This window comes from Pelodiscus sinensis, chromosome 22 (assembly GCF_052426305.1).
Source record: "Pelodiscus sinensis isolate ZL-2025 chromosome 22, ASM5242630v1, whole genome shotgun sequence".
NCBI lineage: Eukaryota > Metazoa > Chordata > Testudines > Trionychidae > Pelodiscus > Pelodiscus sinensis.
In genome coordinates this window covers 3,652,420-3,674,150 of record NC_143073.1, presented here as the reverse complement: position 1 = coordinate 3,674,150, position 21,731 = coordinate 3,652,420, and the positions used below count along the sequence as shown (strand labels likewise).

Genomic DNA, 21,731 nt, shown 5'->3' with positions numbered 1-21,731 from the left:
TCCAGTTCTGGACGCCACATTTCAAGAAAGATGTGGAGAAATTGGAGAAGGTCCAGAGAAGAGCAACAAGAATGATTAAAGGTCTAGAGAACATGAGCTATGAAGGAAGACTGAAAGAATTGGGCTTGTTTAGTTCGGAAAAGAGAAGATTGAGGGGGGTCATGATAGCAGTTTTCAGGTATCTAAAAGGGTGTCACAAGAAGGATGGAGAAAACTTTTTCTTCCTGGCCTCTGAGGATAGAACAAGAATCAGTGGGCTTAAACTGCAGCAAGGGAGGTTTAGGTTGGACATTAGGGAAAAGTTCCTAATTGTCAGGGTGGTTAAACACTGGAATAAATTGCCTAGGGTGATTGTGGAATCTCCATCTCTAGAGATATTTAAGAGTAGGTTAGATAAATGTCCCTCAGGGATGGTCTAGACAGTACTGGGTCCTGCCATGAGGGCGGGGGACTGGACTCCATGACCTCTTGAGGTCCCTTCCAGTCCTAGTATTCTATGATTTAGTATTCTATGATTCTATCCCTTCCCCTGTGCTAGTTATAACATGCATAGGAGCAAGTCAGAACAGCAATGTTTCAGTGACTCATGGTTCCTATTTGTGTTCAGTAGGTGGAAAGCAGATGAGGTCTGTTATCTGCTGCATTCTAGCTTCTCGATAGAGTCCCGCTGCCTGAGTGGGAGGCTGAGGTCTTGTATTTTGAAACTGAATCATTTCTTGGTAATCCTGCAGAGGAGCAAGATGGAGAGGAAGGTGAGAGGAGGAAGAAGAGGAGGAAGGCAACCAAACGTAAACGCGAAGAGAAAGGCCAAGAAGAGGAGGCGTCCTTGGCTTGTGACATCAAACTAGATGACATGCTTGATCGCACCTTAGAAGATGGAGCAAAACAGCACAACTTGACTGTTGTCAATGTGCGAAATATTCTCCATGTGAGTGGGGTGGGATGGAGATGTATGTCAATACTAAAAAAGGGAATAGACCCTGTGTATCTTCTGGAAATGTGCTGGCTAAGCCAAGCTTAGCCTATAGGATTTTATAAACAGGGTAATCCTAGTAGGGATTCACAGACTAGTCTGTCTGTTGTGATGGATTGTAAAGGGAGAGCTATCTATTGTTACAGGTGGAACTTATCCAAAACGTGGTCACTTAGTGTCATTAGCAGATGTTACTCTCTTACTTCCTGTAGTGATCTTTTGCCTTGATTGTACCACAGTCATAGTGCCCTGGGCAAAGGCACCAGCTGTTAAGATGGGATGAGAGGACATAGACTGCAAATGTACAAATGTCATATTTTCTGAGAGGGCTGGATTTCTTGGTAAAGGTCTTCAGGAATTCTGGTGGGATTGTTAATGAAAATGCAGCGTGCATAGCGACAAAAGTCGCTTCCTGTTTTTGTCCTATCATACCACTTCCATGTGGGAATGAATTGTAGTGGAGAGAAAATCTACATTGCCGTAGCTACCTAGTGCAACTCTTGAGTCAGTTGAGTCTGTAGCTGGGAGTGGGCAGTAATTTTTAATGGCGGGGAGGAGGGGGGCATGCCAAGATTTTGGCAAATGCCCAAGGGCTGCACTTCTGTGGAGGGGGTGTGGGGTCTGGGACTGAGGTTAGGTGCAGAAAGAAACTTGGGGTAGGAGATAGGATGAGCTGTGGAGTCTGAGAGGGAGTTTGGATGAAGGAGGGGCTTGTGATCTGGGGCAAAGGCTTGGGGTCCAGGATGTGGGATAAGGGTGTAGGAGAGAATTCTAGCCTGGGGGAGGAGCTCTAGCATGGGGTGCAGGGTCTGGGAGGCATTTGTGACCTGGGGGATGTGGGGAAAGGGATACACAGAGGGTTTGGGTGGTGGCCTGTGGCAGGCAGTTGGAGGGGGAAGAGGGCGTGGGGTGTCAGAGGCAGGCTTTGGCTGGGAGGCAGTTACCTAGATGGCTCCCAGCCAGCAGCCCTGTGGGAACCTGAGAAGTTGGCTGCTCCATGTGGGGTCTGCTCTGGGCAAAAATGGGGGAAGAGAGGGAGAAGGCTTCACAAGCTGTCCCTGGCCTCAGCAAAATTTCTCAGCTCCTATTGGCTGGAAACTGGCCAATGGGAGCTGAGATTTTGCTGGGGGACGAGAGCAGCCTGCAAAGTCTCCCTCCTCGCTCGCTGGCAGTCCAGAGCGGAGAGCAGCCTGCTGTTTAATGAGTGAGTTGCTCTCTGCATAAGGGTTCCAGTGATGTGTCTTGGTGCCAGATCTGGCCTGCTGGCAGCCTCTTGCCCACCCCTGGTCTGTAGCGAAGCGCTTGTTCTCAGATTCCATCATCCATGGGCTCAGCCTTGGGAACATCAGTGCTGTTTTCAAAATAATACATTATGCTGTTTATTTTAAGGGTTTCTTTGCATTCCAATCATGTTTCCTGCCTGATGGTCTCAGGTGTTTGTCCTTTGTCTATTCCCCTTCTAGGGAGAAGTGACTGCCACTGCTTCTGTTTCAGGCACATTCACTATTCAGTACTATGTAAATGTTAGAATGCAGTAAGTTTATCTTCATCTACTGCCTGGCATTAATGTGGTCGTTTCCTTCTGAGAGCTCAGTGCTGGCAGTCTAGTAACAATGTTTGGATTCAGGAGCTAGAGTCTCTGATCCGGTCTTATCGCCTGAACTTTCACTTTTTATGAGCTCTCCTTTGTTTTCAGTTTTGTTTTTTCTATCTCCGTTCTCTAGTTACCAGGGTGCTCTGAAATTTGGTAGCATTAAACGTGCCTGTGCCAGCAGTGCAGTGGAATAGATACCATGCTCATAGTCTCTCACTTATTAGTATATGTTTTAAGATGCAAATTCTCCACTGCTGTCCCACTGTAGTTTTTCTCATGTTCTTACAACCAACATATTATGGAATTTTACATTGTGAGAAGAACAGAGCTGATGAAATTGGTGTGTATAGGCTGCACCATGTTCCTTCCTTCTAGCACTAGAGAGTTTCAGAAGTTCATTCTACAGAACCGTGGCGTGTAGTGCAGGCCCTGTCCTTTATCATTGTCACAGGAGCACTTAATATTTTTTTATCCTCTTCCCACCTCTCAATGCATTTTCAAGATTCTTTTGAGCTGAGGTCTGATTCTTCGCAACAGAAATTTTAAAAAAGGAGACACAAAGCCAATGTTTATGTTCCCGCAGGAAGTGATCACAAACGAGCATGTGGTTGCCATGATGAAAGCAGCAATCAGTGAGACTGAAGACATGCCCATGTTTGTGAGTAACAGGCTTTTTTTTCCTCTCCCCTCCCCCCCATTACTATCTACCTGCTTAGGGATGTGAATGACTAGTTGCTGCTTGCTCTTCCTGCCCCCCCCCGCTGCCTCTGTCAGAAAGAAGCCACAAGGGGGGGAAGTGGAGGGGGTACTTCAAAGCGGCAGCGCCACGTCAAGCCTGGGGCCGGATCCTGGGCTCCACATGGCGTTTCAAAGTGGCAGTGCCGTGTGGAGCCCGAGGTCAGGGGGCAGTCGCCAGCTAATGCCGGGCTCCATGCGGTCTGCCGCTTTGAAATGCGGCGTGCAGCCCACTGTCCCCGTGCTCGCTGCAGCGCTTTCGCCTTTGAAGTGTAGCAATACCCCTGGGGCTGTTGCTACACTTCAAAGGTGGAAGTGCCCTTATCGACTAATCGAATAGTCCATGCAAATTGCATCGACTATTCGATTAGCCAAATAATAGAAATTTTACATCCCTAGTCCTGCTACCATCCCACGGCCTGGAGGGACCGCTCAAAGTGGCTGGCTGTATGCATCTCTGCGCACCCCTGGGCGGGGGGAGCCTCATGTGCTGTCTTTCCCCCAGCACAATCTTGCGAGTTGCCAGGGTGGTGCGTGTAGTGCAGGCAGGGCGCAGAGGCACCCCCTCCACCAAGGGTTGCACAGTGACGCACATGGCCCCCCGCAACTGGCTGCTTTGAGCAGCATGTGAGGGCCTAGCAGGAAGGGAGCCTGCCAGAGGGTTCCGCTGGGCTACTGGCTGGGAGCTGCCTAAGGTAAGTGCCCCCTGGCCAGAGCTTGCACTTGGCATCCAAACCCTCTGCGCTCCTCCCCTGGGTCACAAGCCAAACTCTGTGCACCCCAGATCCTACACCCATATCTGCTCCGAGATCCTGCACCTCAGTCTCTTGTCCCATGTCACAGCCCCCTCCTGCCCTAGGTCACTACCCAACCTCCTGCACACTCTCCTTGCACCCCTTCTCCAGATCAGAATCCTCTCCTGGATCCTGCACCCCCTCCTGGACCCTAATGCCCCGCCCCAGTTCACAATCCCCTTCTTCACTCGAACTCCCTCCCAGACCCCAGTGTATTACCCCAAAGTCCCTTCTGCATCGAATCTCCATCTCAGACCCTGCACCTCCTCCATTAATATTATAGAAGAGTGTAGCCCTTGACCACTTTCCAGATTCTTGGAGTAGCCCCATATCAACAATTCTTGCCCACTTCTGACCTATATGCATGGTCCCTTCCCATGCTGTTGTGGCTGTTGAATCTCACTAGTGATCTGATGTGGGGAGAAAATAGATTAAAGGATAGGATCATGGGAGTACTGGTATTTCAACATGTATAGACATCTTGAGAAGGTAACTGCTATGTTGGAACCTAACGGTTGGGCAGAATCGTCAGGTACCTGGTTTAGTGCAGATGCATCATGCCCATCAACAAAGACATTTTCTATAAAGACTAGTGGAAAGATGTTATAGATAAGTTTGCTGTCTTTTTAACTCTCTTAGGAGCCAAAGATGACTCGCTCCAAACTGAAGGAAGTTGTGGAGAAAGGAGTGGTGAGTATATCATTTGTCTCTTTCCCATTGGTTTGGGAAAGGGTAGAAGATGCTTTTCTGGCCTGTAGAGGCAATAGGAACTGTAGACCAAGGGTGCTTTTTACGAGCTAGTCCTAAGCCTAAAAGCTGTCAAAAGATGAAGAGTGTGCGTGTGTCCGTATTTGTGGTGATCTGCTATATATTTGAGAGAGTCATTCTGTTTATTCAAGAACTCCAAAACGGTAAGAGCCAGGATCACCAGATTCAGTATGCAGCATCCTTTTAGCCTGACTTAAAGCAAGGTCAGGATTTGGTTGTGCCAGGAGAATGGTATGTACCTGCAATGGGTTTGCGTCTCAGAAAACCAAACAGAAAAGAGACAGAATCACCACGCAAGTGAAGGGTTGGCAGGGTGCCCTCCCACACCTCTGGGGACTGTCCCAGCCTCCCTTCCCTTCATCATCAGGGAGCAAGGGGAAAGTGCACAGTTTGCTGCATTCTTCATTCTGGCTGGGGAGTGCAGGGGACAGATGACCCTGGACCTGCCCCAGCTGGGGGACATGCATCCCTCCCCTGGCTGTGTCTGCTGGAGCTTCAGTGGCTATGGAGAGGCGTTTCTCACCTGGCTCCAAGCTGTTGAGGTGAGGGAAGGTTGGAGTAGTCCTCTTTGCCCAGAGAAGCTTGCATTCTGAACCCCCGATCCCCCGTCCCACCCTAGAGCAATGATTTAAATGAAGCATGGATAAGGATCTGAGCAACGCTGGGTAAATCTTTTAGTCTTAAATAAAGAAAAGAGGGACTCCCTGGAGATTAGCGGATGTGTACCACATCAGCGGTGGAGAGTCATGTGAGGAAAGTGCACGAAGTGAACAGGATAGCCAGTATAGGAGGGAGCTGTCCGATGCACGAATCTGCTGAGCAACTTGAAAGTGTGTCAGATGTTACTTGGATCACACAATTCAGATGATCCTTTTTGCTTTAACACTATCAAATCTGATGTTACACAGGCTATTAACAATGGTTTTATTTCCATTAGGTAATCCCTGCTTGGAATATTTCTCCAATTAAGAAGGCTAATGAGATCAAGGTTAGCATTGAAAGGTGAATCTGTGTTGCTTCCTCTCTCTGCAGAGTCTGGTGCCAGCAGATTTGCATCCCTACACAAGAACCTCCCATGAATATACTCATCTGATTTACCTTGGGCTCACATCCTTGGCTTTATTTCTCTTCTGCTGTCCCATCTCCTGACTTACTTGTAGCTTGTTTTCCTGGTGTGTGCATTGTGGTACTACCCAGACACCCCATTGAGGGCGGTTGAATTCCATCACAACTCCTAACCAGGCTACAGCTGGACTCTGCCTACCCCAAAGAGTTTACAGTCTAATTTTACATTTGATGCAACAAGTGAGTGTAACAAACAATAGGCTGACAGGGTATCGGTGCTAGAAGCATGTGGTTTCATCCACTTGTATGTGCACTATAAGATACTGTGAGCTCATTCAGTGGCTTTTTAATATTGTAAGTTGGGTCTGTCTTTGCACCTCTGAATCGACCCATTCCACCAGCCTTACTTGGATGCAGTTCCCTTTCCTCTGGAGCCCCTCTCCTTATCTTGGCTCCTTCTCTGAGCTTCTCCACACATGCACTGTGGTATAGCGTTTGAAACTGTCACACGTTTAGCTTAAATCTGCAACGTTCTTATCTTTCCCTTGGCCCCCTGACAGCCCCCTCAGTTTGTGGACATTCCCCTTGAAGAAGATGATTCATCCGATGAGGAATATCAGCCTGAGGAAGAAGATGAGGATGAGACTGCTGAAGAGGTAAATATGGCTGAACAGAGCCGATTACATCCGCAAAGGGATATACATGTCTCGGCCATTCAAAGGTACCCAAATCTAAATATTCCAAATCCCTGCTTAGCTGCTGCCTGATTCCATAGGTGGCTGTGTCTGCTGATAAAGTCCTGTAAGTACCAAAAAACTTCCCCGGGGGCATGTGCTCAATCACCTAAATCCTGATGCCCAGGACCCTAGCTCACACCTAGATCCTAGCATGGTTCTCAATGGGGTGTTCCCCTACCTACGGGATCCAACCTGGTATGTATGCTCAGAGGCTGGCTTAGAGTATGTCTTCTGGATTATGACCGGCATGAAACCGAGTCAGATATCTTAAAATTAAAGGCATGTGCCCCCACAACTACTGTTGGGAGGATATTTCAGAACTTCACTCCTCCAATGGTTAGGAGCCTTTTTCTAAGGTACCTAAAAGGGTTTTACAAGGAGAGGGGAGAAACATTGTTCTCATTGTCCTATCAGAGGTCAAGAAGCAATGGGCTTAAATTGTAGCAAGGGAGGTTTGGGTTGGACATTAGGGAGAAAACTTACCTGTCAGGGTGGTTACACACTGGAATAAATTGCCAAGGGAGCTTGTGGAATCTCCATTACTGGAGATATTTAAGAGCAGGTTAGACACATGCCTGTTTGAGTGATCTAGATGGTGCTTGGTTGTGTCAGAAGGGCAGGGGACTGGACTTGGTGCCTCTCAAGTCCAGTGTTCTAAGATTCTATGAAGTTCATGTCCCTGTTCCAGTGAATAGTTAAATATTTTATACAGTGTAGATTAAGAGCCATACCCCTTAAATCCATGGTAGGGCACTTATCCTGGCAGTGGGAGACTTAGGTTCAGTTCTCCACTCCTTACAGGCAGAGAGGTGATTTGAACCAGGGTCTCCCACATTCCAGGCGAGTGCTCTATTCAGTGGCCTATGAGGTAAAAGGGAGGTGCTGCCACAGCAGGAAAAGGGTCTGCTCTTGGTGTCTTCCTTGAAAGATGATCCTACTGACTTGGGGCCATTCTGTCCTTCACAGTATACTGAGGCTTTCAACTTCATTATGTTAAAAGAAAATCACTGGAATGAGAGAGTAGTTGAAAAAGGCTACGTTAGTGATTGCAAAACTATTTAACGGTTTAGCTTTTGTTTTGATCTGTAGAGCTTGTTGGAAAGTGATGTGGAGAGCAGTGCCTCTTCTCCTCGGGGAGCAAAGCGAAGTAGGACGCGGCGATCATCAGATATGATAGAGACAGATGAAGAGGGAGTAACCCTATCTGAGGTGCGGTTAACATCAAACTCAAGTACTTTCTAAAATAGCTTCCGTCTAATCCATAGTTTGTTGTTTGTTAGCATTTACATTATGGTATCGCTCAGGTGCGGATTTGACTCAGTGTCCCATTGTAATGGGTGTTGTACGAAGAGAGGGATACAACCTATGCCCCAAGAGCTTATAATCTATGAATAGCAGTTTATAAAGAATTGGTGAGAGGGAGACAGTTAAAATACATGCAGTCTACTATATATTTGTGAGAATTTGTGCATCTGTGTGTCCATCCAACCATCTGTAAGTCCATTTGTTCAAGAACTTCTAAAAGGTAAGAGCTAGGACCACTAAATCTGGTATGCAGCTTCCCTTATCCTAATGTACAGCAAAGTCAGGTTTTGGTTTTGCCAGGATAATGGGATGTGCCTGGAATGGGATTGTTCCTCATCAAATGGAAAGGAAGGAGTGATATAGCAGGGACAGTAGTACTCATGAATGATCACAGGGGCAGCAAGCACCCGGGGAGCAGTTGCTTCCCCCCGCCCCCTGCTCCTCACCCCTCAAACCTGACTCCTGCATCCCCTACACCTCCAACTCCCTCCCCTGAAGGACCTGAGCAGTGCCAATTAAGTCTTCTAGTCTTACATATATTTTGTAGTTACATACATGTATTTATCTTCTCCAGCAGCATCTCAGCTGAGCCATTAGACATTGGCTGTTTTCTTGCGGGCATCAAGACAGAAGAGGGCCTTGAATAGGTTTGAAAAAGACATTAGCAACCTTATGCCTCATCTCAGGGCGAGTTTCCATGAATAAGGAATAGTGTGGGGGAAAAGTATCATGCTATTTGTGAGGGCTGTTGGCTGTCAAAGATGGTATTGTGGGTGATGTGATAAGCGATGCGAAGGCGGAGAGTTGGGAAGGGCTGAGACGTTTAGGAGAAGAAGCTTAAACCTGATTTGGTGTCAGGAAAAGTTATTGGAGGGATTTAAAAAAAAAGGAGGGCTCTAGTCAAGAGATGATCAAGGGATGATTTTAACAGCATCCTTTTTTGTGTGATTCCTTCAGACCCCAGGTTGGGACTATGAGAGCAGATAATGCTGTGTGCTATATGCAGGTTGGCTTGGCTTTCCTTCACTTCTACAGAGTGAAAAGTGTATTGCGTTTCTTGAGTTTGTACTTTCCAAAAGTTAGTTCTTCCTAATCCCCATGTTCACATGACCCCAGCATAACAGCCCCTCACCCTCCAACAGCCTAGTTTTTCTTTTTTGAACGATACTCCTTGCAGTAGACAGGAAGGATATTGTGACACTCATCTTTTCTCTTCAGAAGACTGATTTAATCCTTCACCTGTGGCAGTGTGTGGCATCAAAGGGAACACTCTCTCCTGTCCTACCTGCCTTGGTCATTTGTCACCAATTTAATCTCGTCTAATTAAAATACTTCCAGAGTTGATCATTTGTGGAACTGATTATAGGTTTTCTCCTCTCATGCAAAGCTCTGAATAGTTACATTCCCACCACTGGGCTTGCTTAAAATCAAGTTTACCTGGATCTGGAGAGTCCATTTCCCCTGTGATGTGTTGTTGCATTTTGTATAGCGGTTGCACCTGATTGTCCTTTTTGTATAATGCCTTGCACCATCCCCGCCGTGGAGAGACTGACTTAAGTAAAATGTTTTTAATGGGAAGGCTTCTTTTCATTAGGTGGAGAAGATTTCTACTCCCCCTATTAGGCACATTAGTGCTGAAGTAGTTCCCATGGGACCTCCGCCACCACCGAAACCGAAACAGAGCAAGGATAGCACTTTTATGGAGAAGCTGCATGCGGTGGATGAGGAACTGGCCTCCAGCCCAGTGTGCATGGATTCCTATCAGGTAACGTGATGACACTGTGGTGCAGGTAAAATGGTGTTAATGAAAGGTGCTTGTTTGATCTGTATTGTCTTAAACTGGTCTGCTGAGCGCTGCCAATTTATTAATTTTGCAGTCAAGCACATTGCTAACCCTGTATAATTCTCATTTTTAAGAATCTTAAAAATAAATCAGTTTTTCTTATTTATGTCCTTTGTCTACACGCTGCATTTCTCTCAGCTTGGGTAGTGAAAGTCAATAACATGAGTATGACATTTGTATTACAGGTTGAACCTCTGCTGTCCAGGACATTCTGGCTGTCTAGACAACATCCCTCTTTCGAAAGAGGGATATAAATTAGTGTAATCGAAAGTGCAAATGAAGCGTGGATTTAAATATCCCACGCTTCATTTGCATATTCGCATCTGATCGCTGTTTTGAAAAAGGATATTTTGAAAGTGAAACTGCAATCTAGACATGGTTCTTCTGGGAGGAAAAAAAACCTTTTTCAAAAGACCCCGTACTCCTGAAAAAGTGAGGGGGTACAGGATCTTTCGAAAAAGGTGTTTTTTGTTGTTGGTGGTTTTTTTTTTTTTTTTTAAAGTACTGTCTAGACTGCGGTTTCACTTTCGAAATACCCTTTTTCAAAACAGCAGTTGGACACGAATGTGCAAATGAAGCGTGGGATATTTAAATCCAGGCTTCATTTGCACTTTCGGTCTGCCTAATTTACATCCCTCTTCCGAAAGGTGGATGTAGTCTAGATGAGCCCTCTGGTCTGGCAACATCCGTGGTCTGACCAGAGACCCCAGCCACAGAGGTTGTTAGTGGCTGGGAGCTCAGCTGGCAGGCAGCAGGAGCAGGGCCAGGGCAGTGGAGCTGGAGCAGGCTTGGGAGAGTCTGAGGCCTAACCTCTCCTGTTCTGACAAACTCCCTCCTTTGGGTCCTGTGGGTGCCAGACCCGAGAGGTCCAACCTGTATTTGTGCTATATTGCTGAGGTTTTAAAATCCCGCGAGAGAATGTTTCTTTTTAAAGCGTTCAAATATTTCCTTTGGCATTGTAGTTAATAAACCTTGCTCTTATAAAATGTAACCCTGCCAAATTTAAGTGGAGTGTGTAAATTGCTCCCTTTAGATGACCCTGTGGCTCAGCAGGGTGGCAGGAGGCAGTAGAATTGGGCGCAAGAGATGTAAAGGACTGGTGTGCTTCAGCTGCAGTGATACAGAATCTAAATAAAGTTGCACTGTCTTGCTTTTGTCTTGGAAAGGAGCTGTTGTGATTACTGAGCAGGAATGGACTGGAGAAACCAGCTGCTAAGGAGGAGAATGTTGAAGGGGAAGAGAGCGCTTGATGCTGGGGCGGGTGGGGAACCTTTTTTGGGTTGAGGGGCTGCTGACCCACACACAATCAGCTGCACAAAAGTGAGAAGCAAAAAAAACCCCAAAAACCCTCTCTTTGAAGTGGCCTCTGAAGAGAAAGGCATATTCCCCACATTCCCCTCACATACCAGAGCCTAGGGGGGTCCCAGGCTAGTAAATTTTGTGCGACCCCCAGGCTCTGGGGTGAGGCCAAAATGAGGGGTTCCGTGTGTGGGAGGGAAGGGGCTGCTGGGAAGCAGACTTGGGGTGTGGGGTCTGGGCAGAACGGTGCAGGAGCAGGCTGGGAGTGGAACCCCAAGCCTCGGGGGCCAGATCTAGGCAAGCAGGGGGCCTTAGGTTCCCCTCCCCTGGCTTAGGGCAATAGGGTATGAGTGAGGTGCAACTTGAGACTAATTAAAGGTTACAGTTGGAGGGAACAACAAAGGAACATGAATCTTTTTGTGGCAAGAGTCAGATTTTTCGGGTTTGATGGTTTTGTGGCTGCATTGAAACGTTTGACATCGAAGATGTTCGAAGCAGAACGGGACGTCTGTGATTCCACTGAGCGCTCCCTCCATGTTTCAGTCTCTGGATGATAGCCTCATCGCTTTCCGCACCCGATCGAAGCGCCCCTTGAAGGACGTGCCTCTTGGTCAGTTGGAGGCTGAGCTCCGTGCCCCAGATATCACGCCGGACATGTACGATCCAAACACGGTAGAGGATGAAGACTGGAAAAGGTGGCTTGGGGGACTCATGAATGATGATGTGGAGAATGAAGGTACGCGGCAACTCCTGGTTAGTGCGTGGTGTTGGTGGCATTTCCATCTCTGGCCTTGGTTTAAGAGTTCTGTGGGAAGCATGAAGTGTTCTCTTCCTGTCTACGCCAGGTAGTCTCATGTGCCTGCTAGCTTGGTTAGTGACATGGAGATAGCAAGGCTGTTTGCATGCAGACTAACCTTCCCCGTGCTGCCCATGAATAGTAATGAGGGTACTGTGCATTTCAGCTGCACCATAAATACTCCACTCTCCTGTTTAACCAGCTCTGCTCTTCTTCTTGGTTTTTTCCCCTCCTTATGCTCCAACACACTTCCTGTATCAGCATCTAGATACTACAGGGATAGGGGTTTTAATGATGGATTGAGAAAGGAGTTTTGGCTGGCTGAGTCTGCTTATAGAGAGAGCTTTTAATGGCGCACAATGGACGCTGTTTGATTATGCTGGCTTCCTAGTGCCTTACTGTGACCAATTCCTGTAATGTGTTCATGGCCGCTCACCCTCTGGCCCTCATTCATCATATGAGTATCCTGGCGAGTCAAGTCCAAGACTGAAAACAAAGCCTATCAGAGTCTGGAAGTAAAATTCCCACAGCTCTCTGAAATGCTTTAAGTTAATATCTTGAACCTTTTACAAAAAGAGAGGAAGTTTGTGATGTGATTGAATCTTTTATTGAACAGAGCATTTGAGGAAGACAAACAGATGTTCTACCTGTCCTAAGAATTAATATAACTGCTTAGGTCTTAGTCTCATTTGTAAACTGTGTTTAACAAGGGCTGCTGAATGAAGCAGGCTAATGTTGACAGAGGCTGGAATCTTCTTAATGTGCCTCAAGTGGCAAATGCCCCGGATGCATCCCCAAATATGGCTGGTCGGCTGATTGGATCATTAGTTACCCTTTAAAAGCCGGTTTCCCCCCAGCACCGTGCTCCTGCTCTCCCTCCCCCTCTCTACTTCTCTCTGACAGGCAGCAAGGCAGGGGGAAGCGACTAGTCGACTATCCAATAAGCATATTGGCTGGTCGGCAAGTTGCTTACGTCCCTAATTAGAATAGTGGCATCATGCACTCATTTGTGCAAATGTAGATGATAGATTACAGCTAGTGGCGAGTCAGGCTCTCCATACTAAACAAGAATGGTTAAAATGCCAGGGAAAAAGATGAGGTGCTACAAGTGCAGATAGCAATTGAGCAAACTGGGACCCTGTTAAAACTAACGCTTAATCAAGCCCTGCCTCTTTCTGTCAGGTTACCCAGTAAACCCATTGTTTCCCCCCAGACTGCCATTAGCACGTTTTCCTTTACTCTGATTTATGAAAATGTTTCAAATATTTATCTTGTTAGATGAGGCAGATGATGATGACGACCCTGAGTACAACTTCCTGGAAGATCTGGATGAACCAGACACAGAAGACTTCAGGAATGATCGTGCTGTGAGAATCACCAGTAAGTACTATCATTATTGACTCTCAGCTCCTTAGGCAGCGCTTCTGGGAGAACTATGTCCGTTTTCAGGACTCTTCCTGAGTTGGCGATTCTGTCTCTTCGGTTTGGTTTTATGAGGAGCAGTCCCATTTTCCTGGCACAACCAAACTAGTTGTCTTAAGTCATAAGAAGAAGTTATACACTGAATTTGGTGGTCCTAGCTCTTACTGTATGGAAGAAGTTCTTGGACAGACAGACACAGACAAAATGTTATGCTTATAAGAAGCACACGGGATCTTTTCTAGGGGAAAAGGCAATACGCCGTGTTTATTGAAAATACAAAATGAAAAGAACGAACACACGCAGACACACACAGACACACATACACATGTCCTAGTTACCAGTTCGTCGTGGCTCAACTCAGTCTTTACTGGCAAGGCTGACTGAGAGTCGAGTTCTTGTCGATTGCTATTCGAGGCTCAGCTTGCAGGACTGAACCCAAAATCTCATGGCAAGATATCCCCTTATATATGTAAGTTCCCACTTGAGTCTGTGCGTGATGCAGTGTCATGCTGCAGTCATCCATCCTTAAGAGGGGTTAATTTGTGTTTTCCAGAGTTATCCTTTGATGGTGATTGTCAGGCTTCCCTTTGGTGTGTCTACTATTGGGGGTCACTGCCTATCTCCAGGGTTGTGCCAATGCTGCTAATTCAATTCAGCCTCAGACACAATGGCTGTTTCTTGGTTATCTTTAAGATTTCCACTTGCACCTGGACATTTGTGATGGCTTTCACACTCACTCACAGCCTCCACTCACACCACACAATTGTGCAGGGTATCAGACAAGATTAATGGTTACTAGAAGACACAACTTAGTTTGTGATGCCCACAAGGGATACAACTTAATTTGTAATGCTAACAGGAAGCAAGGCCTTACAGTGAACATTATTTGATCATGAGAGACAGGGTGAAATAGAAGCACACGGAACTTACAAGCAAGTCATTATACATCAAATCATTACACATCATACTTATAGTCTGTAACCAATCCTAAAATACACATTTTTGCTACAAAACTCTCTCAGATATCTAGTAGAGTCTGTTTTAGACAGAGCGGGATTGTCATCAAGATATTCTGTGGGTCTGGTGTGGGCATTAAGAAGGTTAAATGTGTCTCAGGCCTTCAGCTGTGAAGCAGGATCAAAGTTGCATCGTTAGTGACAGCCTGTGGGGAGAAATAGCATCTGAATGTAGATGAGAATCCTGTGATCACATTTGGAGGAAGCTGATCTTTTAAGTCACGTGTCCAGGAGGCGAAGCAGGGGACTAAGCTTGGGTGGTTGAGAGACAGGCTGTACTTGTGTGCTTCACGGCTGATCTCCTGCAAAGAGAGAAAATGTGAGCATCTGTGAAAGGGGTCCTTTTCTCCCCTCTTGAGTTGGAGGGTTTGCAAGTGTATGTCCTCTCTGAAAAGGAAGTCCTGCAAATTGCTGACATTGTTCTTACTGGATCATTAAATGTTTCTTCACACACATTCTCTTGTCTCTTACAGAGAAAGAAGTAAATGAACTGATGGAGGAGCTGTTTGAGACTGTAAGGGCAAGTCTTTACTACATAAAAAAATAACTCCCTGATGAAGTGGGTTTGCCCACACAAGCTCTCGATACAATAGATTTGTTAGTCTCCAAGGTGCCCCAGGACTGCTCGTTGTACATAAATAAAGTCGACCTTAGTTATGTTGATGTACAGCCGCCGCAGTAATTCGTTTTTGTGTGTCCGCTTTTCGTTCCTCACCAGGAGTGCTTGCACCGATTGAACTGCCGCGGTGGGGCATTGTGGGACGGTTTCTGAAGGCAACATCAATCAGTGCAAGCAATGTAGTGCCCACACTGACACAGCATTGACCTAAAATGACATTGGCCTAAGCCCTACACCTTTCGCCGAGGAGTCGATGTAGTGGGCGAGTTCCATGGGTGGGAGCTGTTAGAGTAGATGCTTCCAGAGTTAGGTTGACTTAAACTTCTCTGTCGACCGAACTCTGTAGTGTATACCAGGTGTAAGTGAGAATTTTAACAATATGTGGGAGGCTTTCTGTCCTGGAGCTATCAGAGGGTGTCTGAAAGTGCCATCATGAACCAAAGAGAGGGGAGTTTATTGGCCTTCTCAGCATAATCTCAGTGAAAAGGGTCCTGTTGTGTATGTGCAACTGTGAGGAGGTTAAAGCATGTACCTCAGTGAAGACGTGTGTGCGTGCGTGCGCTGCAGAGGGCATCGCTATAGCTCCATTAATTTATGTTGAGCCCTAAGGCCCTCGGTACTAAAAGTAGTTCCTAGAACCTGAGACAGAGCCTTATACACCTGATGACTGAGTTTTATTTCTTTTCAGTTCCAGGATGAGATGGGTTTCTCCAATATGGAGGACGAAGGCCCAGAGGATGAAGATGCGGTTGCAGAGTCACGGCCAAATTTTAACACACCTCAGGCACTTAGGTATGACTATCTGGTCTCAGTTAAAACAGTGGAGGGTGCCTGGGCACCATTGAGGTGCTGCTGTTCGAGTACAACAGAAGCTCCGAGTTACGAACCCTGAGGAGATGGAGCTCGTTCGCAACTCTGAACAAAACGATAGGGTGGTTCTTTACAAAGTTTACAACTGAACATTGGCATGACAGCTTTGAAACTTTGCTGTGCAAAAGAGAAATGCTGCTTGTGAGCATCTTAATTCAAATGAAACAAGCACAGAAACAGTTTCCTTACCCTATCCAGTCTTTTTCAAACTTTCCCTGTATTTTGCGCAGGAGTTAACATAGTACTGTACTTTTTCTTTTTTATCTCTGCCGCTGCCTGACTGTGCACTGCCAGCTCCAAAGGAGGTGTGCGGGTAACTGGCCAGTTTGTAACTCTGAGATTCTGCTGGCTAATCTCCCAGTGCACCTCACTTCTTGAACCAGTGGATGCTGCTAGTCAGGAAAGAGTTGGCTTGGCAGAGTTGTGTAGGGGCACAGGAGTGAAGCGGCTGTTAGCTGTGGACGGTAGATGTCACCTTTTTGATAACTCCTAGCGGGGGCTCAACTGTAGCCAGTCACTTAGAGCTGATTTGGCTTCAGATCTCAGGACCCTTCTCTTAGTTACCTTTTGTTTTGGGAAATAGCGACTGACTCTTAAACCAGTCACACATTTGTGGGCTGACTATGAACGGCCGTTGGAATGGGTCTCCTTGTCTATGGGGCAGCTCAGCTCAAGACTAAGCTGCATCTGTTTGGGAAGGGAGCTAAAGTGACTGCTGGGCATCTGCAGCATTCTCTCCAGATGAGCAGTGCTGGAGGGAAGTGCAGAAATCTTTGGCCAGCTACAATGCAATCAAGACTGTACCCTCCATACACATTTCAGTTGTGTCCATTTCATGTGGGTGGGGTAAGTCGTCGTCCTCCAATTGGTTGTTTCTTTCTGAATATTATCCATATGCAATTGTTCTTCTGTAGGGAGATAGTTTTGTGGGGAAATGTCACCTGTTTGTTCCATTGGTTCTTTCCTGTTAGTATCTCGTAATGTCAGTGTCTTAGAGAGGCCTCGATTGTGACTAGTTTGGAACACGCGTGTGGGGTCTGTTGTGGAAGTGGAGCTGATCCTCGTTGGGTCACAGGTGGGAGTGTTGATTGGGCTGTCTATAGAGGGCTGTCATCAAGAGGCTGATGCTTCAAGCTGTGTGCGATGACACAAGGCACGTCATGTTTACGTCACGGAACTGGAGAGCTTAAAGTGATCTCATTGGGACCGAAGATGACAACAGCCAGCAGCCATAGTGCTTTGGGCTATGAGCTTGTTGAGTCCCACAAGCTAAATGAAGTCAGGTCTGCCTTGGCTTAGAACTTGACTGATTTCTCGTTGGCTCTGTCTTGTGTAGGCTGCAAATCCTGGTGGGGTGGCCAGACCACACCTCAGGCCATTCTAGTCAGATTGTTTAAATTCAGCTTGAACCGGACACAGGATTTGCATTAACCATTTGAGACAGGAGATTAACTTTTGCTTTGGCCTGTTGAAGGACTATTTGTGTAGCTCACTCCAATTTCTGGGGTGGATGAAGGGATTTTTGTAAATACCCAATTGATAAAATCCTTTGGGTCCTTTTGAGATGAAAGGTGCTATAGAATAGAATTAATATATGTGCTTTCCAGAAGCTAGTTGATACACCAGGTCATTAGGAGCTTTGTCGATGAGTCATAGACTTGGCATAATGCTGTCTGCTCGATCCAAAACAGATTTGAAGAGCCTCTTGCCAATTTACTCAATGAGCAGCACCGGACAGTGAAGGAACAGCTTGAACAGCTGAGAATAAAGAAATCTTCAACCAAACAACCACAGGAGACGGAGAGGACAAAACCTCAAATTGAGAAGCCGCTTCAGACCCTAGTTTTGGACATTGGGCAGAGAAAGAGGCTACATCAGCAAATGCAGCAGGTAAGAGATGCGTGTTTGATAATTACCACGTTCTACTATCTTATCTCATCTTAATATTCAACCACAGGACGAAGCTCTTTCCATAGTAGGGTGGTACCATCACTTGAGCAAGATACCCATTGAAATAAGGTGCAAATTTTGTACCCTGGTACCATGACATTAGAGAATCAAATCTGTGCACTAAAATCTGGGGCCACTTTTTGGAATGAATTAAAATCATCCCTCAGAAGTGGCTGCCAAGAGGCGAATTCCATCCTCCTTAACTAGACGTGGGCGCTGCCACAGTCATGCTCTCATCGGACTGTGTGGAAGCAATGATAGCAATGATTTTGTTGTTTTCGTGGCCTTCTAGCAAAGGGAAAATATTGCCCTTTCAGCTGGAAACCATTCCATATAAAATGGGCGCGCAACTGGTTGAAAGTCCAGAGCCAAAGCAATTATCAGTGGTTTGCTGCAAGACTGGGGCCTTCGAGTCACCCAGAGCGACAGGGAGACAATGCTGAGTGAAAGTGGCTAGAAACCTGGACCTTTTGCTGCATTACTTCGTGCTGCCATGACACCAGATCTCTTCCTGCTGGCTTGGCGTGGGAAGGTGTCCTGTGCTAGAGGATGGAGTCAGGCAGCCTCCCCAGAAACCTTGTGAGAAGGATGAAGGATTTGATCTAGGAGAGCTTTATGGAGAGGTGCTGAGAGGATTCCTGCCCTGTCTCCCCACCCGTTATGCTGTTCTGGGGAGCCCCTGCTGTATAGGCAGAGTGGCCACCACAGATCAAGAAATGGAAACTTGCCAGAAGTGCCCCCCCCAACACCAGAACCCAGCAGCGACACGTCCTGCGAGTAGGGGATATCTCCAAAGTTATAAAAAAAAGTCCTGGCTGTCAGTGACATTGGTTACCGAGCTTGCCTGCTGACCAGTCTCCTCCTCCTCCTCATTCACACGGTTCTCCACGCTGCTGCTGGAGGCTGCCTGTGGAGTATCTCAGGAGGAATCCACAGGTGGGCGTGGGTTAAAAGTCTTGGCCAAAGTGGTCACAGAGGGGGCACCGTGGGAACTTCCCAGAGGCCCAGAATGTTGACTTGCACGGTGCTGCATCTGTAAATGAATATTTCACAAGAGCTCCAACACCACTATATCTAAGGGAAATTAGATTGGAGCATACCAGAAAGAGGTGGCATTGTATTAATGGGCAATGATGCTAAGTTGGTTGGGAGAGTAAAGTATGAAGAGTATTCTATGACTGAGAAAATGCTTTAAAAAAAATTACAAAATGACCCCAAAGGTTTATGCAATGATTTGAACACAAGTACACCAGAGACTACAGCAAGGGAAGTACTCTCTATTTACAAAAGAATGATTTAAACATATTATGGTTTTCTTCACAAATAGATGTAGACCAGGAATTAATCCACTTTTAAAAAGTCTTTACATATTTATCTTTAGTACGTCAGTCCTCCTAGAGCACGCATGGTTGAATTTACCGTTCTTTGTGAGAAGCAGGAGTACTAAAATCGACTTCAGTGACCCTTAAAGTCGACACAACAGGCTTGGTGGTGTGGACTTATTGTTCAGAGAATCAACCTAATGGTGCTAAATTCGACCTAAACTCTGTGTAGACGAGGCCTTGGAGACCTATTTTTTGCTTGAAAATTGCATGCCATGTGCTTGAGATGCCGCATCCCTGAGTGAGGATCATCAGCCTAAGACCCTCTTGATGACCCAGATCTATTGGCTCAGACCCCATAGCAGACTGTTCCCTTCTCTTGGCTGTACCACACTGGTTTGCGAGAGAGCTGGGTAAGGTTGGGTTTCGTCTGCAAAAACCATTTTAAATTTTCAGCAGCAAACGAAAATACGAAAATTCAGTTGGACTTTTTGTATAAATCTGCTTATCTGCAATTGCCATGGTGTTGGGAGAACTGTCACATAGGTGTACGAAGCTGTTATGCAGAGCACTAAGAGTGCGTGGTGTAGCCTCATTTGCTCTTGGGGGAAGTCTGTGCAACCGCGAATTAATGTCCCCTGCAGATTTTATGCTTTCCCTGCAGAACATCTGATTTGCACACAGAGGAGTTGGGTGTCTGGAGTATCCCAGGAGACGTAAATCACTCCTCGGGGGCTGGGCTCCCTCTGTTTCTCTCTTGTTATAGCAGTGTGTTTGGAGCCAGGGCAGGCCTGGGGATGCTCCAGTCAGTGGTTCTTGTCATGTGGTGGGCTGCTGCTGCTTGTTCAAGCTGGACTAGGGATTGACCATGACTTCCTTTTCCCCTGCATGGGTTTCTCCTGGCTGCAGGAAGCTCTGCATCTGGCCACTCCTCAGCTGTAGGGGGAGGGATCGCAATGTGGGGAGCTACCCCTCCTAGCTGTCCCACACTTCCCCCGAGTCCACCTCACTCAAAATCCTGACCAGGTGCACCCGGACCACCATGCCACCAAGCCCCGTTCCCCTCACATCCATCCCCCCAGCGTAGCCCCGTCTCCTCCTTGTGCATCACCATCCTGCAGAGCCCCAACCGCCATCACCCCGCACTTGGATACTGCTGGTCTGAGCCACTCCTGGATCGGGGGGCAGGGCTGGGCATGCATGTGAGGTTCTGTCCCTCTCGCTCAGCAAAGCAATGCCTAGTAGGGAATAAATGTGTAGGGCCAGCAGGGATCCTTGTGATCATGCCAGATAATTTCCTGCAGATGCAAACTCACTGTGGAAATGTCTCTGAGCTGTGCTTGCGTATTTTTAAGGTAATTGTGTAATATGAGAGCACAAAGACTTTTGCAAGCTCCCTGTTAGCCAAAGCGTGGGGGTCTCATTGTGAGACACAAGAGAGACAAGTGTTTACTTTTCAGTGTTTGTGAGTATTACAGTGTCTTGGAAAAGCTTCATCTGCCTGACCTGTTCTTCTAGCATGTGCAGCTCCTGTCTCAAATCCACCTTCTCACCAGCTCCAACCCCAGCCTGAGTTCTGAGGCCAGCACCACCAGGATGTTTCTGGTAAGGATCCAGCCAGAGTCAGAGCTACAGTAATTCTGTCACCGAAATAAAGGTTGCCATCATCTGTAATCAAGTGCTGTGGGCTGTGTTTTCAGAAAGGGGAGGCATTGTCATGTAGCTGCAGCTGTCTTTACGTTGCTCTGTAGCTCCACCACGTGCGAGAGAGAAGGTGTAGGCGAGCCTTGCTAGCGCACAGTGGGTTAGTACATTAACAGTGCCGGTTTGTGCTTAGTTTCAACACAAACCTCCATCTAGTCTGACACTACAGGCAGTCCCTGCTCTGGAGAGGGTTAGGGTTGGATTAGGAGGACAGTGGCGGGTTGGAATTGGACGCTTGGGTGAGAGAAGATTGTTCAGTGAGGAGGGTTTGCTGAGTGGGAATACCCTGCAGTACTTAAAAAAAAAAAAAAAATCTGGTTTCACACAGCTGAGAGATGCTTCCTTAACACGTTTAAAATGAGAGTCTTGTACATACTGTAGCTCACTGAAAGAGTTTGTAACTGTCATTAATGGCAATAATAGTTGCTATTAAAGGGGAGAGAGAGCTCAGTGGTTTGAACCTTGGCCTGCTAAACCCAGGGTTGTGAGTTCAATCCTTGAGGGGTCATTTAGGGATCTGCAAATCTGTCAGGGATGGTATTGGTCCTGCCACGAGAGCAGGGGACTGGACTCAATGACCTCTCAAGGTCCCATCCAGCTCTATTAGGGTGTGCCTAGACTACAGGGTTTTGTCGACAAAAGTGGACTTTTGTCGACAAAACTATACCTGCGTCCACACTGCCTTTGAGTTACGTCGACATAATGTCGACAAAACTCAGCAGTTTTTTCGACGTATGTAAACCTCATTCTACGAGGAATAACGCCTTTTGTTGACAGAGTTCTGTCGATAGAAGGCATTATTGCATCTACACTGTCCTTTGTGTCCACACTGTCATGTCGACAAAGCGGCTTGCTTTGTCGACAGAACTGGATGTTGTCTAGATGCTCTTTGTCGACAGTATCTGTCGACAAAACTTCT

At 46.8% G+C, this 21,731-nt stretch overlaps 1 protein-coding gene across 1 annotated transcript in view; it reads left to right on the top strand.

Annotated features, from left to right (window-relative positions):
- The window catches only part of GON4L (gon-4 like), a 53,003-nt gene that overhangs the window by 5,783 nt on the left and 25,489 nt on the right, over positions 1 to 21,731 (top strand). The window contains exons 3-15 of the mRNA XM_075907850.2: positions 732 to 928; positions 3,151 to 3,225; positions 4,736 to 4,786; positions 5,802 to 5,852; positions 6,490 to 6,585; positions 7,756 to 7,875; positions 9,566 to 9,736; positions 11,657 to 11,849; positions 13,188 to 13,289; positions 14,821 to 14,861; positions 15,655 to 15,758; positions 17,528 to 17,726; positions 20,627 to 20,713. Coding sequence (XP_075763965.2) covers positions 732 to 928; positions 3,151 to 3,225; positions 4,736 to 4,786; positions 5,802 to 5,852; positions 6,490 to 6,585; positions 7,756 to 7,875; positions 9,566 to 9,736; positions 11,657 to 11,849; positions 13,188 to 13,289; positions 14,821 to 14,861; positions 15,655 to 15,758; positions 17,528 to 17,726; positions 20,627 to 20,713 — 1,487 coding nt within the window. The remainder of the gene's footprint in view (positions 1 to 731; positions 929 to 3,150; positions 3,226 to 4,735; positions 4,787 to 5,801; positions 5,853 to 6,489; positions 6,586 to 7,755; positions 7,876 to 9,565; positions 9,737 to 11,656; positions 11,850 to 13,187; positions 13,290 to 14,820; positions 14,862 to 15,654; positions 15,759 to 17,527; positions 17,727 to 20,626; positions 20,714 to 21,731) is intronic.